Genomic DNA, 15,030 nt, shown 5'->3' with positions numbered 1-15,030 from the left:
ACACGCAGACAATTATAGAAATTTATCACGTTACGTGTTACTGTAATGTTTCAAGGAATTTTGAAGGCGGGAAGCGGAAGAATGGAAACGTGGGAAATGTTAAATATATATGTTTCATGTAATCTTAAACTTACTTTGGGATCATTAAGTATGCTGTACACAGTTCAGCATATAATTGTGCTGTTCGGATTTGAGAGTAGCATTTAAAGGTCCCCCAGATTTAGTGCTTTACCTGCTGGCCTTACTCACTATTACCTGCCTTTCACAAACTGTAGATTCATGTCATTTATCCCCTTCTGCAGAAACTTTCAAAGCTCCCTTTTAATTTATCTAAAACAGGCAACCTGGATAAACACGTGGAGCTTGAGAATCTGGTGGCACGGTTCCTTGGCGTCGAAGCAGCGATGGCGTTTGGCATGGGCTTTGCTACGAATTCTATGAATATCCCAGCATTGGTTGGAAAGGTGAGGAAAAACCTTGAACAGCGGTGCGGCTTTCTCTGACCATAGAAAGATCCACGGGGTGGCTGTTTTTGTTTTAGGAGGATAGATTAGCAGTAGTGATCACTTGACAAGGCGGTGGGTTCATAGCCCTGAGTAGATCCTGTTCTCCAGCTTTCACAAGTCACAGCCCCACAACTGCCAAGAAGGTGCATGCTGAAATTGTTCCATAATCTCCCCTGTCTTCTTCTCTGATGTGTATGTATTGATAACCGGTCCATTTTTGTCCTCTCCCATAGCCAGTTTCCCAGTTTATCTTGCAGTATAATGGAATGGCAGTTTTCATTTTGCTTCCTTTTTTAACAAGTGCTGTGTAGTATCCCAGTCGAATTAGACCCCAAAGTGAACCAATCCCAGCGTTTGTTTGGGACATTGTTCCCAAATGATACTAAATTTGAACTCTCCATAAGTAGTTGAGGGGAGACTTGAATGAACCATACTTCAGTGCTCTAGCAGTCAAATGAAATCCTCCAGACTGACTGTGTAAGAACTATTTGTTTGTTTATAGTCTGCCTTTCTCACTGAGCTCCAAGGAGGAGTATACGGTGCAAGTGAAAATACAATAGAATCAACCGCTAGTACGTTCACTGAGTAAAGTGCAATAATGAACAGAAGGACATTCAATAAAAGAGATACGATAGGATATGGTAGCAGAAATTTGAAAAACAAGCATGAAGTTGAGCACAGAGATGAAATCTTTCTGAAACACAGCATAGCTAATTTATATGGCATGTGTGGAAAGCTCCCTAGTAGCTGCATGCCTACAGCAGCAGACAGTACCCAACAGAGTAGCATATAGTCTCTGTCCCTACCAAGGCATCTCTCTGATCTACTTCTTATGACAGTCTCATAATCTGAGTAGAAAGCCCTCCTGAATAATTCAGTTTTGCATAGTTTACAGAGTGCCAGCAGAGTGGGAGCTTTCCTAACTTCCTCAGACAGGCCATTCCATAAGGTGGGGGCCACCACAGAGAAAGCTGCCACGGCAGATCATGGGGGGAGAGGTGGTTGCACAAATATGGGGGGCCAAGGCCATGAAGGCCGTTGAATGTGATAGTCATAACTTTGAACTGAGCCCAGTAATTGATGGGAAGGCAGTGGAGTGACTGCAGAATGGGAGCGATATGCATGCTGCGTCTAGCTCCTGCAAGTCAACGAGCTGCAGCATTCTGCACCAGCTGGAGTCTCCAAGTTGACTCTGAGGAAAGACCTACATAGAGAGCATTAGAGTAGTCTAATCTTGATGTTACCTGCCAGGTGGCCCGATCAGCCGTGTCAGCCTGAGTTGTGAAAAAGCCTTTTTTTGCAGCTGCATTTCCTTGCTTCTGTAGCAGCAGCGCTGGATCTATTTGTGTTATCTGTCTGACAACCAATTTGTGGTGTAAAAAATTACACATTTAATTTTGAAGGTGGTTTTACTTTTCATTAAAGTAGATTATACACACTGCGCCAGGAAGTCTGTTTCATTGTTTCCCTTGGAACAAAAACACATTGCCCAAGGACAACATGCTTTCACTGAGGCTGGAGCTGAGGAAGCTCTTGATGGAATCCCTGATTCTCACCACTGCAGAAGTAGAATTTAAATATATAGATATAGATATCTCTTTGTCTGTGTTCTCCAGAAATTGGGAGGATGCTTTTGTGGGCACAAGAGGAACTGCTACTGGAAGAGGTAGGCAGGGAAGATGCGTATGTACAAACAGTCCACACATAATAAGATCCTGCCCCGTCAGCCTTTGAATTTGTATAGTTCTTTCAAATGTTCTAAGAACTCTCCATATTATGTTGTAATCATGTAATCATAGCATTATTATTTATTTATTATTTTATTTATTTAATTCAATTCATATTCCGCCCTCCCCGCATCAGCAAGCTCAGGGCGGATTACAATCGGTATAATAATTTAAAATACATATAACTTTAAAACCAATAAAACCACATAAATATTTAAAAAACACAGCAGCAGACTTCTCCAATAACCACCACCCAACCATCTCCAAAGTATTTAACAGGCTGGGTGGGTAGGGGGGCATGTTTTCCTCTAGTCGGCCTGTGGGGAGGCCCAACCAGCGTCAACCATACGCCTGGTGGAACAGCTCCGTCTTCAAGGCCCGGCAGAAGGATAACAAATTCGGCCGGGCCCTAGTCTCTTTAGATAGAGTATTCCACCAGGTTGGAGCCAGGACTGAAAAGGCCCTGGCCCTGGTCAACGCTAGGTGGGCCTCCCTGGGGCCAGGGATCATTAAGAGCTGTTTGTCACTGGATCGAAGCGTCCTCTGGGGCGCATATAGGGAGAGGCGGTCCCGCAGATACGCCAGTCCCAGTCCACATAGGGCTTTATAGGTTAATACCAAAACCTTGAATCTGATCCGGTACTCCACCATATCCCTATGGTGCTGATGGGGAGGAGAGACAGAGGACACGGGAATGGTTTAATAAGCTCAAGTAGTAAGTTCCTGACAGATAAAAGTTTGAACTGGAGACTTCTTGTTCCTAACTCTGCTGCTACACCCACTGGCTCGGAGTTATTTTCTCCAGGGGTTTAAATGCCCCTTTCTGTGCCGCTGCATAGCAGCATGGAGACGGGCATTTGAACTCCTTGACCCGAAGCTTCCCGAAGCGATACAAATCACTTCGGGAGGCTTTGATTTGGAGCTTCTGAAATGGGCCTGGCATGCTGGGGCTGATTCGGAAATCCCGAATCTCTGCGAATTGGGTCCAATTAGAGTATTTTTCACAAATTGGAAACCCAAATTGCACTCCCCTAGTGACGAATGCACATTTTACCAGGATGCTGTTGGGATCCCGATGTTAACTTCATTACAGTTGGTAATGGCCCTGCTATGCATTGCCTCGGGAATAAATGTCCTGCATTTTCTTCACATCTCAGCCGTGTGCAGGCTCTTGCCTCATTAATGCAGCTCCATCATGCCAGGTTGATCCATTCTCCCACCAGTAGCTGACACTTGCAAGATTCAGGAATACGAGTTACATAATGACACTATCAGTTGTAAGACTTTTTGTACAAGCGTATGACTCATAAGAGGATGAGGGCCGATGACCCATGGATGTAGGAGCTGTTTGGCCCGAACTTTACTGATACAGGTGGAAGAGTGGGGAATCAAACCCGGTACTCCAGATTAGAGTCCCGCACTCTTAACCACTACACCAAACTGTATACAAACGACAACCATAAAATATAAAAAGAATTCTGAAACACCAGACAACATTTAAAATTATTCAAAACACAAGCAGGATCCGGATTTACTGCTCAGACTAATGAGATGCTTTCTTAGAAACCACACTTACTCTTATTTTTCTAGTGGCCAAGGCAAAAAGTGCCACTTTATACGATACAGAGGCATCTACGTCAGATAACATATAGACTAATTTATCAGCGTCAGAGGAGTGTATGTTGTTTAGGATCTTGATCAGGAATTTCTTTCTGGGTTCTGTATGCAAAGGACAAGCCAGTATGTAGTGAAGAAGGTCCTCAGCTGAGCTACCGCAAATGCATTGCTTGTTTGGTATTTTGGAGTACTCGCCAAATTCAATGGGCATTGTTTGGAATCTCAAAGATGTAAATGCCATTCTAAGGTTGTGCTCTAAGGTGACCAGGTAAGAGGCTCTAAGACGGTCTGTTTTTATAAGTTTATACCATGGGGAGACATTGACATTTATTTACAGAAATGCTGCTAATTTTTGGCCTCATCTCTGCAGTAATTTTTGGCCTAAGTGACTCTGTAGTCACTTAGATAAAACTTTTTTCAAAACGTTCTTTAGACAATAAAAACTGAGAATCATAAAATCAGAAAGGTGGCACACGTATAATGTATTCCACAATAATCATACATAGTGCAAGAAACTTCATCTCTCTCAATTTGGGTATGTTGATCATCCTAATTGCATAGCAAAACTGTAGAATTTCCTCAAATCTTTACCGAACAATAGGACTCTTCTAAAATCCCAAGCCAGTCATCAATATATCTAATTCCCAACATGGGCCCATCTGTGGTTTCTTACATCTGAAGACTGGAGCTAAGAACAGACCAGACAGTTCTTTCAACAAACTCGAGAAAAGCCCCAGGTTTGCAGAAAAATCTGTAACTGCGCAAAGACATACTGCAGGACTAAACCCCACTAAAATAATAGAAGCAGTGCCTGTAGCTTTAAGAAAAAAATGGCCATTGCTAGGCAACCACAACAGTATTGCCAGCCTATAAAATTGGTTTTTGTTAGTAGGAGGCAGAGGGAGCGGGGAGTTAGGGCTCTTTGGCCCTTTGAGAGAAGACTCAGGTAAGATCCAACAGAACCACTGGAAGGCCCAGCTGCTCACACTACTCAGCACTTTTCAACAGCAGCCAGCCAACGTTGTGTATAATGGTTAGAGTTTCACACCAGGATATGGGAGTCCCAGGTTCAAATCCCTTCTCCGCCAAGGAAGCTTGCTGTGTCACCATGCTCCCATCATGCCCTTTCAGGCTAACCTGCCTCACAGGGTTATAAAGACAAAATGAAGGAGAGGAGAGTGATGTAAGCTACTTTTAATCCTCATTGTGGAGAAATGTGAGATGTAAAGGAAGTAAATAAATCATAAACATAGCTGAAGATGGGGGGGGGGGCAGATAAAAGTAGGTTGGTAGATGAGCGGAAGAAGGAAGCAGAGAAAGGAGAGGCGATGGGAATAGGGGTGGCCAGGAGGCAGAAAAGTGGAACATAGTGGCCAACCATGTACAAATGCTGGCCGGAAGAGGGAAGGCTGAAGAGAGGGGGGCAGATAAAGGTAGGTTTGCTGGTGGATGGGAAGGAGAGAAAGAAGCAGGAAAAGGAGAGACCCTTTGGGGGCTTTCAGGAAAGAGAAGGAGGAAATTGTGGAGGAGGGGAAATGGTATATATCCGCAAGTCCTTGTGGGTCCGCTGCTTGTTGTACCTTATTCTGAACGAGGTCATTAAAAACATCCCCCCAATAGGTCCAGCTAGAGAAATCACAGGGTATGGGGTGTCTCTAGATCCCAAAATTATCTTTCTAGGTCAACGGGAGGACGTAGCTATTCCAAAGATCAGGAAAGAGCTGATTGCGACACTTCTTGTTGTGGCAAAGAGTGAGATTGCGCTGGGATGGAAAAAAGAAAAAGCACCCACTGTAGATTCTTGGTTTGAAAAAATTTGGAATCATTTTACATTAGAAAAAACTTATAATGATCTTTATTTAGTGGAACAGTTTCCTGCAAGCTCTAAATTTATGGAAAAAAACGGCTACCGTTCTTTGAATATGTTGATAAGTACAATATCCAACCCAAATCAAAAATACTTCAAGCAATAACTCACTCTGAAGGTTTTATACTGTAATTTTAAAGAACTGACGACCGGTATATCTTTGTTTCCTTTTTTTCCATTCTCCTCCTGTATCAAAATAGTTGTGTGGTTTTTTTTTTTTACATCGTTCAGCTGTAAGATGTTTGTTGTTGGTTTGAATGTTATACTTGTTTAATTCCAATAAAAAAATGTTTATTTCAAAAAAAAAAAAAAACATCCACCCAATAGGTCCAGCTACAGATGGGGTATTTTTCTACAAGAATTGGGGGAAGCCCAAGTGAAGAGTAGGTGGGAAAGAAGGAAGGGAAGGAGCTCCAGGCACTGCCAGAGGGAGGCAAAGAGATAAAAACAAGAGAGGGGGGGGGGACATGATATTCCCTACCCCAAGTCTTCGTGGGTACCCAACTTGTCAGTAAAGATAAAGAACACTGTAGAAGCCCATAGACAACATCAGCAGTCAAGAACATCAGCTATGTGACAAGCCATCAGTCATCTAATAACATCAGCAATGTCTCATTGTAGATTTTTCCTTGTAATTGGTGAACTGGGGAGGGGCCGTGGCTCAGTGATAGAGCATTTCTTGGCCTGACAAGGTCCCTGGTTTAATCACCGGCATCTCCAGTTGAAAGGGTAGGGGGTGTAATGGACCTCTGCCTGAGACCCTGGAGGGCCGCGGCCAGTTTGAGTAGGCATTACATACCCCGATGGAGCACCGGTCTGTAATCCCGTATCTGTAACATGCAGCGTCACGTGTTCATGTGAACCCAATCGAGTAGCTCGACATTCTCCTTTTAACTCGTACTTTGTTATGTGCTCCCACAGGGGTGTCTTATTTTAAGTGACGAGTTGAGCCACACTTCCCTGGTTCTTGGTGCAAGACTCTCAGGGGCTACGATAAGAGTCTTCAAACACAACAGTGAGTATTAATACTGGGTGTGCTGGGTAACAAGTGTTGCAGTGAAATGTGACTGAAATCACGCACACCCACACGCACAGGGTTTTATTTGACTTACATGGGAATATAGTTATCAGGAGATAAACGTTTGTTGGTTTTAAAAAGTGTATCAGTGGGGAAGACACTTTGACATATAATGTGATTATGCGATGGGATGATGAACTAGTCGACTGTATGCAGTCTGCTGCACTTTTTTTGGTTGAGACGTTACTCATGTCGGTCTGTTGCATTGGCTAGATTTTTGGAGAGAGTGAAGAATGGATTGTCAGCACCCGTGCTCGTCATACTATTATACTTCCAGACTGAATTCATTTAGATACTCCTTGATTTGAGTAATATTATTTATTTATGTACTCCTAAATGACTGACCTTCTTCAGCAGTGTGGTTAACCAAGCAGAAACCAGTCTGTATGCTGGTCCTTGAATTCCCTTTACTGGCACAGATCAGAACAGGAGGCCCAGTGTTGCTATTCACGATCATAATGGCAGCAGTCTCTTTATCGGTGCTTTCTTGTGATCAGGTGTTAGTTTATTTATTTATTTTATTTGACTTATACTCCATCCTTCCCGCAAGCTGCCCGGGCTATCATTTGTGAAATACACCTTTACTCTGAAGTCATTTTTTAAAATCTTACAATGGACTAATTCAAAAGCGGCTTAAAGCACTCAGGTGTTATGAGCATGTTTAAAAACTATATAATATCCTGCCTGGCTGACACACCCAGTTCAAGAATTTCCTGGTATACTGACAGCTGACATCAGGTAATTCTAAATGGAAAAATTAGGAGAAAGCTGAAAATGCATCTCTTTACTGCCGTATGCGTAATGAATTAATATATGTATACTTGTAACAATTAACTAATTTAAGTTTTATTTCTTTATTAAAATATGTACAGCATAACCTGCCGTTCCTTGTAGCTCAAGGCAGCTTGTAAATCATAATTAAAAACATCACCAATTAAAACATACAAAATGTAAACCTACATAACACTCCTCCCGCCACCTACAGTCTTATCTGGCTGCACAGGGGATGCATCTAATGATTAATAGGTGCGGTAGCAACTTAATAGGATTTTAGTGGCTTTCAAGCTGATCACATTCAAGCTGAGTTCAGCAAAGGATGAATGCGACAGCTACAACATTATATATCAAAAATGCAAACTTTTCAGCACTAGTGTCATGATCTTTGTTCTCAGAGCGTCGATTCCTAGACTCTGCTATCAGAGTATTCCCGGCTGCCCTTGCAGTTCTCCTTTCTGACTTGTACTGATAATGTGACTCAATGTATGTGTGTTGGGGGGGTCGGGCAGGGTCCCCACAGTGGCAATCATCTCCGCTTGCAAGGGACGAAGAGAACGGGAGGGTCAAAGTGGGGCAAATGAGCTTCCTTTGGGCCGAGACGCTTCCCTGAGCCTGCAGCTCTTCCTTATAGTAATCCAGAGCTCTAAGTTATCTTGGGCTTGGCACTGAGAGGCAGTTAAGGAAACCTATCTGTGAGTATAATTACTGTGATTAAATCAATAATAAAATGTTCCCAACATGTGGCTCATACTTTTAATTTGTTCCAATTAATTAGTACAACACAGGCATGCTTCTAGGCACACAAAGTAATTAAATTATTAGCATCAGGTTTACAGTCTGGTCGCTGACCTCTTTTTGTCAGTGTGGTCAATTCTAGATCTTCCAAGACTATGACAAATTATGATACAATCCTATACTGTTCTCAGCTTCAGTAGTGTGTGATTTGTTTGTAATGGGAGACTAGCTTTATTTTTCCTGTCAGGTTGCTGCAATAATATATTAAATTTTATACACAAGCAGTCTAAACCCAAAGGTCTAGATTTCTTTACTTAGCAAAACTCTCAGCATACTTCTTGGCTTTGACTCAAAGGTTTCAGTGGTGGGAGCTCCCTCCAGATCCCAAAGTTCCTTCTACCGCAAGTCCAGTCAGGTTCCCCAGCTCATTTTACAGACATCCATGCTTTCAGGAAACGAATGTCCCCAAGCCTCCTGGGGCCCCAGTTCAGCTCAGGAGCATGGCACGGGATGAGGAGGAGCTTCAGGAGGGCATTGTCAGGCTGTGGATGACAGGATATGGTAGACAGGTCTCTGTACCATTGCAACAAGAAGTCCAAGCTCTTGGTCAAATGGTTTTATTCAGAAATCCAATCATTTCCATATATATGTCCATCGAATTACTCAGAGGCAAGAAAGCATCTAAGCAGTACACGCTTCCTTGATAGGAATAGAAACTTGAGGAAAGTACAGCTCTAAATACTCAATCATTTCCCCCCTCCCACTTAGACCACTGGTTTGCACGGGAAAGGGTCTGGGAACTTCTTCTGGAGTTGATACATCAACCTAGACAGGTCAAGGAGGCTTAAGAGTCAACGGCAACATTTCAGACAGTACAAGGTCACTTCTGTGAGCTTCAAAGGAAAGAGATAAGGCAGCTGTGTTCTCAGGCTGCTAGGGAAACGAAAGTGATGGTTAGAGCATTTGCCAAATGAAATCAAGGCACAGCATTAGCAATGGTTCAACACAGAGAACAATGGCATGGATGTAGGGGTACAGACATGACAGGCATATTACTTTCCTGAGCTGAAACAGACTCTGGGACCTCTCTCTGCCCAGCAGTGGGGCTCCCCATGCACTGAGTGCCTCATGTGGAGCAGATAGCCTCCTGCCCATGGTTGTTTCAGCTTGGGACTGCAGTGGGGGGGGGGGGCGGTGAGAGCGAATGCTGAAGTTCTTCCCTCCTGCATGCTGTACTACGGAGCCCAATCGGGCCTTGGAGCACTTGGGAATGATAGTTCCTCAACGTCACATCTATCTGTGAAACAGGTTGTGGGATGCTGACCTGGCTTATGGCAGATGTAACCTCTCGTTTGGCGCAAATTTTGAAGAGTGTGATTGCAAGCAATAAGGACTTAGAAGCGTGTAAGACAGCTTAAGATTGCCCTGTCTCGCTGGCACCAAAAGAATGAAGGAAATGGAATCTGGCCTGGAAGAATGCATGGCTGCTGGCGAGCCCTGGTGACCCCTTCACAGCAGGAAGTGGGCGCAGAGGGCAGAGCTTGCAAGTCCTGTTATTCCCCCTGCATGCCACATCCCCACCCCCTAGTTAGGATCCCTGGAGGAAGGGTGATCCTTTTTATCTCCCAGAAGATTTTAATGGGGCTTGAGTATTCCTGGGATATGTTACAAGCCAGACACACCCACTGCTGCCTAATGAAACTGCCCCTTAACTACTCATCCCTTGTATTCTCTAAACAGTCAGTTGTTCAAGGCACTGCTGGTGGCTAACTTGGGGCCACTTGATTATTAACTGGTTTCCTTTATCCTGCCCCTACCCTGCCCTTCAAGCAAACCTTTTAACTAGACTCGTCTCAAGGTGGAGCCCCTATCCTTTTATCGTCTCCTCTGGACTAACTAGTAGCACAGGTTATGAATTTTTTTTTCCAGTGTGTGAGAATGCATCAAGATGCAAAGTCTTTTGAGTGACTTTGATAAAGATCACCAGCAAACCAAGCTTGCTTTCAAACGTGCATACGGGCTTGTTTTTTATCGCATTCCTTCCATCAAGGAACTCACTGCAGCTTATCTGGGTTTACTCTCTTTATTCATGCAACAATCCTGAGTCGCAGATTAGACTAAGAGGACAGCAGGTCACCAGTGAGCTTCCAAGATCTAGTCCAGAATCGTCACACAGCACTTAATGATTAATATGTCAGACTTTTGCCCAAATACTGGATATTATTAGAGCAAATGGCTTCTACCTTACATTGGTTATTGGGTTAAATCCATAATAAACACAAAATGCTAATACTAATTTTTGTACAGAAGCTTGACTTTGTTTTCCTAACCATAATGCACTTGTTATCAACTTCAAACATAGTAGATTCTAAAATGAGTCTTTAAATTTTGTCTAATAACTAGATACTCAAAGTTTAGAAAAGTTGTTGAAGGAAGCGGTGATACACGGACAGCCTCGCAGCCGGAGAGCATGGAAAAAAATTCTTATTCTAGTCGAAGGTATTTACAGGTACGTGAAGCTCTTATTTCGCCTGGAAAACTCAGAGAAGTTGGCTGAAAAATTCTGATGTCAAACATCACAGAAAAGTTATCCGAGGTCCTGTCAAACTGAGCTGAACATCATAGGATGGTGCCCAAGTAAAATAATCATAGTAGCTGGGATGCTAAATGCTACCACCCAGTGGTTTAACCACCCCACCCCTTGAAAGTAGAATCTCATATTCTTTGGGGTATAGTTTTTGGGGTCCTAGCCATAAGTCAATGAAATACTTGAAATACTTGATCTCGAGATCTCTGTCTTTTGGTGCTACACCTCTGAAGATGCCAGCCACAGCTGCTGGCGAAACGTCAGGAACCACAATGCCAAGACCACGGCAATACAGCCCGGAAAACCCACAACAACCATCGTTCTCCGGCCGTGAAAGCCTTTGACAATACAAGATACAAATGCTTGGGGCGTACTGTGCTTCTCACGCCTTCTTCTTCTAAGTATATCCAAGTGAGCTGCCAAGTTAACTAACAACTGTTCAGAAGTATGAAAGGTTGTAGGGAAAGGCAGCTCTATTAATGCAAACTCTATTAAATTGCAGGGTCGTGTGTAGACCTTCGTGGGCCCTAAGCACTCTTGCTTTTGGAGACCCCACATCATATCAAGTCACAAAGTTAGCATAATTTGAGTCTTCTCACCATTTCTAATTTCAGGTTTTGTTAAGAACAAACTACTCATTTTGTTCTTGTAATTTAAACTTTATTATAACTATATGTTGTAGTTGACTAATGTTACGTTTTGTAAACATTTAATTAAACATTTATTAATTGTGATTCAGGTCTCAAACATTTTTGTAGACCCTAAGCACTGCGCATGGAGTGCCCAATGGATAAAACAGCCGTGATGGATAGCGCAGGGAATGGAGTGACAGAAATTAAAGCTGATGCTGATTTTACTGGGAAGTCTTGTGGTTTGGCACATTATTCTGAAAGCTGCCTGTAAGCGCACTGCTGGTCCTGACTTGCATGTTGAGAGATTAAGGTGCGCTTAACGAAGTGCAAAGTGGCCAAGAATGCTAGTCTTTAGGTTGAAATTGCTCTTGGATGGAGCTAGTTGCCTGAGGCTCAAAGCTTTCCTCCTTATGTCTTTTTTTTTTTTTTACTTTTGCCCCAAAACTTTCTGAGTAGGTAGGGGGCAAAGCTATTTAACCCCTTCCCATATTCAGCTCACAATCACTCTTCTAGTGCACTTCGTAGAGTGCCTCCTTTTGCACGCCAGGAGCAGCCTGGGCAATTGTCTGTGGCCCTAGAGGGGGCGGGGCAATGCCAGTGAAGGTGGTGGGAAAGTTCAAACTTTGATGTGTTTTTGAAGGGACATTCATCGTGAGAATTGGGACAAAGGAGGTGTGTCTTGCCTTTTATTCAGGGCCTTTTACATCCTTACCTTTGACTCGTGGCCCCAGAATCATTAAGACCACCTGTTGCACATTTCTTACCTTCCATGATTTAGCTGAATGAAGAAAGAAGAGAGCTTCTCTTGTGATACAACTTCATGCCTTTGTAGAAAAAAATGACAGACCAGAACATAGCCAGATTCATGGAACTTTTCTGCTGCTTTATGTGTAGCTGGCTGCCCGTGATCAGGCGCAAGTGTGCTTCGGTTTTGGTCTGTCACTGTGAATACACAATTGCCTGGAGCACATATTATACAGCAACACTTAAAGTTGAACCTAACAAGTGAGCCATTGGTATTCATCTCTAGTCTTACTTTGTTTCCCCTAGCATGGAAGGCTCCATCGTACGCTTGCCAGAGATAGTTGCTTTGAAGAAAAAATACAAAGCCTACATCTACTTGGACGAAGCCCACAGCATCGGTGCTGTTGGCCCGACAGGCAGGGGTGTTGTGGAGTATTTTGGAATGAACCCTGACGATGTTGATGTTCTGATGGGAACGTTCACCAAAAGCTTTGGAGCAGCTGGCGGCTACATAGCTGGCAGAAAGGTAACCACAACCTTTATAATTTATAAGGAGTGCAAAAATCCAGGGGTGTGGGAGCCCCTAGCACTTTAAAAACTGGACCTGGGCCGTTTCCAGACGGCCCCCCGCCTCGCGAAACGTCGCGCGTCGTTGCGCAGAAAACGTGAAATATCGCGTTTTCTCGCGCGAGTTTTGCACGACGTCGCGCAAAACTCGCGCGAGAAAATGCGACATTTCGCGTTTTCTGCACAACGACGCGCTACAACGCGCGACGTTTCGTGAGGCGGGGGGCCGTCTGGAAACGGCCCTGGTGCATGGCTAGTCTCTGGTTCCTAGAGAACCTTGCTCACTCCCTTCTTCAGAGCCCCTTTTGGATGAGTCTCTCCCAAAGAAAAGGGTCCCTCCTTGAGCATCTGTCTGCTTGCACTCGGCTTGAAGGACTTCGTGTGGTTCAGAATGCACCGATAGCATAGGTAGCTTCCCACATAATGTGCCACGTAGCACAGGTTATATAGCATTCTGTTTTGGGTCTCCCTTTCTTCTCTCCCCATGGCACTGAAGACATTCATGCATTGCTGATGTAAGTATTGTACCATTCGGCTCTTTGGACCCTTGGTAATGAGCTGTGCTTCTACTGTCTTCTGATCCTCCGCAAACTCTGTGGTTTGCTAAAACAGAATTTAATTATACAGGATTGCATGCCAGTTGCTCATTGTATACTCTCTTTAATTAAAAGTAATCGAGTATTATGATGGTGTACTGGAGAAAACAGAGGAACAGCTTTGCGTGCTGGTCACTCGTTCCCAACCATTTTTAGAATGCCATTTTTAAATGTTCTTGAGAAGACTGTCTGCTGGGGGCATAAGCTCTGCCCTCCAAAAGCCGCATGTTTGCTAAGGAAATTTACCTTTACTTACGTAAGGAACAGGTGCAACAGTATGCAACTCATCTGCAGATCGTGCCAAAGGATTAGATAAAGCTATTATAGATAAAGCTGGTACAAAATGCAGCGGCGCATGTTATTACAAGAGTGCCAAATAAGGCGCATATAACACCATTCTTACACGAGCTGCATTGGTTGCCAGTGGAGTACCGGATCAGATTCAAGGTTCTGGTATTGACCTATAAGGCCCTGTGCAGACTGGGACCAGCGTATCTACAGGACTGTCTCTCCCCATATATTCCCCAGAGGATACTCCGATCAGGGGACAAACAGCTGTTGGTGGCCCCTGGCCCCCAAGGAGGCCCGCCTAGCCTCGACTAGAGCCAGGGCCTTTTCGGTCCTGGCTCCCACCTGGTGGAATGCTCTGTCTGCCGAAATCAGGGCCTGGCAGGACTTACTATCTTTTCGCCGGGCCTGCAAGACAGAGTTGTTCCGCCAGGCATGTGGCTGAGGCTGGGCCTCCGCCAGCCTGGAAAAAAGGGGTGTATAAAACCCTCCCTATGAAGGCTGTCCACCATCTTGCTTTAAATGTGTTGTTTTTAATTAATATGAATTTTTAATTGCATTTTAATTGTATTTTTAATATGTTGTTATCCGCCCTGAGCCCGCTTGTGGGGAGGGCGGAATACAAATTTTAAATAAATAAATAAATATTATGATTTTTTTTTAAAAAAAAACTGTATTGGATGCTCACTACACTCCGTAGTGGAATATTCTCTCATGAATTTGCAGTCCATAGATTTGCTGCTTCTTTGAGTGAAAGAGCCTTGTCTACGAACGCCGTGTTTTGACTGCATGAAAATACAGGAGGGGGGTCAGATGGTATTCAGATTTTCATTTGCTGTGTCCATTGCAGTGCAGCTGGAGGGGTTTCACCTCAAAAGCAGGATTTCCATTGTACAATAGGACAATTAATTGACTGACGCAATTTATGAGGCAAGACCAGTGGCCTAGTTTGGGTAGTTCTGCATCTCATCCTGCCGTGGGTTTTGCAGAACACTTCGGCTTGTGTGCATCCTGTAGTTCCTACTTGTAATATTCTGCTTCGTTAGGAAGGGGGATGAGGTTGGGTGATGACACTGCATTGAAATTTTTGTTCTCTGCATTAAGGAACTAGTGGACTACGTACGAACTCACTCCCATAGCGCGGCATATGCCACATCGATGTGTCCTCCTGTAGCAGAACAAATCATAAGAGCAATGAAATGTGTCATGGGACTAGACGGCACCACGCAAGGTAGGTCATCTCATGGACTATCAAGATTGCATTTAGGACTCTAGAAGGGGGAACTAGGGACATGATGGGGATTGTCTA

At 43.9% G+C, this 15,030-nt stretch overlaps 1 protein-coding gene across 1 annotated transcript in view; it reads left to right on the top strand.

The window, feature by feature from the left end:
* SPTLC3 (serine palmitoyltransferase long chain base subunit 3) overlaps window positions 1-15,030 on the top strand; it is a 98,506-nt gene that overhangs the window by 56,644 nt on the left and 26,832 nt on the right. The window contains exons 5-9 of the mRNA XM_054988202.1: window positions 340-464; window positions 6,639-6,732; window positions 10,711-10,816; window positions 12,577-12,796; window positions 14,826-14,952. Coding sequence (XP_054844177.1) covers window positions 340-464; window positions 6,639-6,732; window positions 10,711-10,816; window positions 12,577-12,796; window positions 14,826-14,952 — 672 coding nt within the window. The remainder of the gene's footprint in view (window positions 1-339; window positions 465-6,638; window positions 6,733-10,710; window positions 10,817-12,576; window positions 12,797-14,825; window positions 14,953-15,030) is intronic.

The sequence above is a fragment of the Eublepharis macularius genome, chromosome 1 (genome assembly GCF_028583425.1).
Source record: "Eublepharis macularius isolate TG4126 chromosome 1, MPM_Emac_v1.0, whole genome shotgun sequence".
In the NCBI taxonomy this organism is placed as follows: domain Eukaryota; kingdom Metazoa; phylum Chordata; class Lepidosauria; order Squamata; family Eublepharidae; genus Eublepharis; species Eublepharis macularius.
Note: the sequence above shows the minus strand (reverse complement) of the source record. Positions and strands in the feature narration are given on the sequence as shown.